Here is a 3,186-nt window from a genome sequence, read left to right on the forward strand (position 1 = left end):
TATATTAAAAACAGGTCTATGCAGAACACTAAGTGGGTACTCATATCATTAGTCTAACATTATGCTTATCAGATAGGTCCAAGAATAATCAAGGGCATGGGTGCCAGAATATTCTATTAATATAGAGATGATCTAATCTTTCTGGAAAGATATATGTTCACCTTTGATGAATGAATAATATTTTCATAGTGGCTTCTTAATGTTTAGCTATTATTGTGACATCTGTTCTTCATTTAGATGGATCTTTATTAAGATGCAACTATAAGAGTGAGAAACAGAGATCAAGAGGTAAAGTCAGTAATAAGGAACCATTTTTACAAATATTCACCAAGAATCCACTTGGTTCTAGGCAACTAAAGAAACAGCACAGAATGGAGCACTGGAACTCTACCCTGGGAAGTGGCTTCATATTGATGGGGATTCTGAAGGACAGTGGGTCTCCTGAGCTGCTCTGCACCACAATCTCAGTCTTGTACATGTTAGCCCTGACCAGCAATGGCCTGCTGCTCCTGGTCATCACAATGGATGTTCGGCTCCATGTGCCCATGTACCTCTTGCTTGGGCAGCTCTCACTGATGGATCTCCTCTTCACATCTGTTGTCACTCCCAAGGCTCTTGTGGATTTTTTCCATAGTGAAAACACCATCTCCTTTGGGGGCTGTGCTCTTCAGATGTTCCTGGCACTGACCCTGGGTGGTGCAGAGGACCTCTTACTGGCCTTCATGGCCTATGACAGGTATGTGGCCATTTGTCATCCTCTGACCTACATGGTCCTCATGAGGCCAAGGGTCTGCTGGCTCATGGTGACCATATCTTGGATCCTGGCATCTCTGAACGCTCTAGGACATACCTTGTATACCATGCACTTTCCTTTCTGTATGTCCCGGAAAATCAGTCACCTGCTCTGTGAGATCCCACCTCTGCTGAAGTTGGCCTGTGCAGATACCTCCAGATATGAGCTCATGGTGTATGTAATGGGTGTGACCTTCCTGATGCCCCCTCTTATTGCTATTCTTGCCTCTTATACACTAATCTTATTTACTGTGCTCCACATGCCCTCCAATGAAGGGAGGCAGAAAGCCCTATTGACCTGTTCTTCCCACCTGGCTGTGGTTGGGATGTTCTATGGAGCTGCCATGTTCATGTATATCCTGCCCCGTTCCCTCCACAGCCCCCAGCAAGACAACATCACCTCTGTTTTCTACACGATTGTCACTCCAGCCCTGAACCCCCTCATCTACAGCCTGAGGAATAAGGAGGTCATGGGAGCCTTGAGGAGGATCCTAGGGAAATATGTGCTGTGGACACACTCCACCATTTAGGGAGGCTTATGGTTTGATTCCAAAATCCATTCCTCTTCAAAGTCAGAAGATTTCTAAGAGTCAAACATTCATGATATAACACCATAGTGCAAAGTATATCTTTTAATAGGAAAATTAAAGAATGTAACTTGACTTGTCAAAATGCTCTTTCATTTTTTATTTTTAATATATATTTTTTTATTCACTTGATATAATTTACATAACTTCCAAGTTTACATATTTGACCCCTTTTATCCCATCCACTTCTCTCCCTACCCTCTGGTAACCACTAGTCTCTTGTCTATGTCTATGAGTCTCTGCTTGTTTGTCCTGTTCGTTTATGGCTTTTAGTTTTATATCCCACATATAAGTGACATCATATGGTTTTCAATATTTTTCTGTCTGGCTTATTTTGCTTAGCATGATTATCTCAAGGGCCATCCATGTTGTCGCAAATGTCAGTATTTCACCTCTTCTTATGGCTGTGTAATATTCCATTGTATATATGTACCACAGCTTTTTTATCCAGTCATCTGTCATAGGACACTTTGGTTGCTTCCATGTCCTGGCCACCATGAATAATGCTGCTATGAACATCGGTGTGCAAATATCGTTTTTGGATATGGGTTTTCAAGTCTTAGGGGTAAATACCCAGTAGAGAGATAGCTGGATCATATGGTAGATCAGTTCTTATTTAGACACTTCTCCCAGGAAGACATACAAATGGCCAATAAACATCTGAAAATATGCTCAATATCATTAGTTTTTAGGGAAATGCAAATCAAAACCACAATGAGATACCATCTCATATCTGTTAGCATAGCTGTTATCAACAGGACAAGTAATAACAAGTGTTGGAGAGGATGCGGAGAAAAAAAACCCTCATACACTGCTGGTGGGACTGCAAATCGGTACAGCCACTATGGAAAACAGTATGGAGTTTCCTCAAAAAAATCTAAATGCACTTTTAAAGATTCTCTTTATGAGGTAACTTATAAGGTATACCATTTATTTTAAATTTACTCTCTATTTTCCTAGCTAGGGGCTCCATTTAATTCAGTAAAATGGACAACTTGGGAGAAGACCCCTGACCTTGGGACTCCAAACAGAACAAAGTAAGAGCGAAAGAAAAAAAACTCAGATGAAAGGCCTAAGCAAAGCCCATACATGAGGGGAAGGGACCTTGAGATTTGTACAAATTTTAGACCAACTCATCTTGTTAAAAGATCATGCGGGCAGCCTGGTTTAATGCAGAGCCGTAGAGGTTTGCATGTATTTGTTTCATGTTCACACTTCCTTTTTTTAAACATCAGCCATTACGGAAACTTCTCCATGCAGACACTCAAACAGATATTTTTTTTGTCTTTGTCTTTGTTTTTGTTTTTGTTTGTTTACTTTTGACATGAGGATTTTTTTATGCTGCTTAAAATACAAATATTACTGAAATGAATAAAATAGAAAAAGCAACTCATCATAAAGGTCCATGGTAAACAACTATGCTTATTCTTTGGCAATAAACAAACACAGAAATAAAACAAAACTGGGTTTCCATTATCTGAAGGTTGTCTTGAAACATCCCTACAATTGCAAAGGGATCATATGCTTGATATGTGTGGCTGTGTGCACCTGTGGATGTATATTTGTGATGAAAAAGGAGAAGTCAGCATGTAAATTCATTTTTTAGTAGCTTAAATATGCTGTACTACTACCATTGGTTTATAAGACTGGAAATATTTACACAAAAGCTGTGAGTCATTTTGAAACTTCAAAATAGCGTGGTTCATCCAGTGGAACTTTTTTTTTTTTTTTAGGTTAGGCAACCCTAGTTGACCTCACAGATTGCAAGGACGTTGTCAGTTTACAATCCTTTATATTTTATTTTTTA

At 39.5% G+C, this 3,186-nt stretch overlaps 1 protein-coding gene across 1 annotated transcript; it reads left to right on the forward strand.

Moving 5' to 3' along the window:
- The first annotated feature begins 361 nt into the window (after positions 1-361).
- Positions 362-1,341, forward strand: LOC105309627 (olfactory receptor 2AG2-like). Its single transcript, XM_011385790.1, has one exon. It carries the CDS (start codon positions 372-374, stop codon positions 1,320-1,322), a length of 951 nt encoding a protein of 316 aa, XP_011384092.1. The 5' UTR covers positions 362-371; the 3' UTR covers positions 1,323-1,341.
- The last annotated feature ends 1,845 nt before the right edge of the window (positions 1,342-3,186 follow it).

The sequence above is a fragment of the Pteropus vampyrus genome, unplaced genomic scaffold, assembly GCF_000151845.1.
Source record: "Pteropus vampyrus isolate Shadow unplaced genomic scaffold, Pvam_2.0 Scaffold811, whole genome shotgun sequence".
Lineage (NCBI taxonomy): Eukaryota > Metazoa > Chordata > Mammalia > Chiroptera > Pteropodidae > Pteropus > Pteropus vampyrus.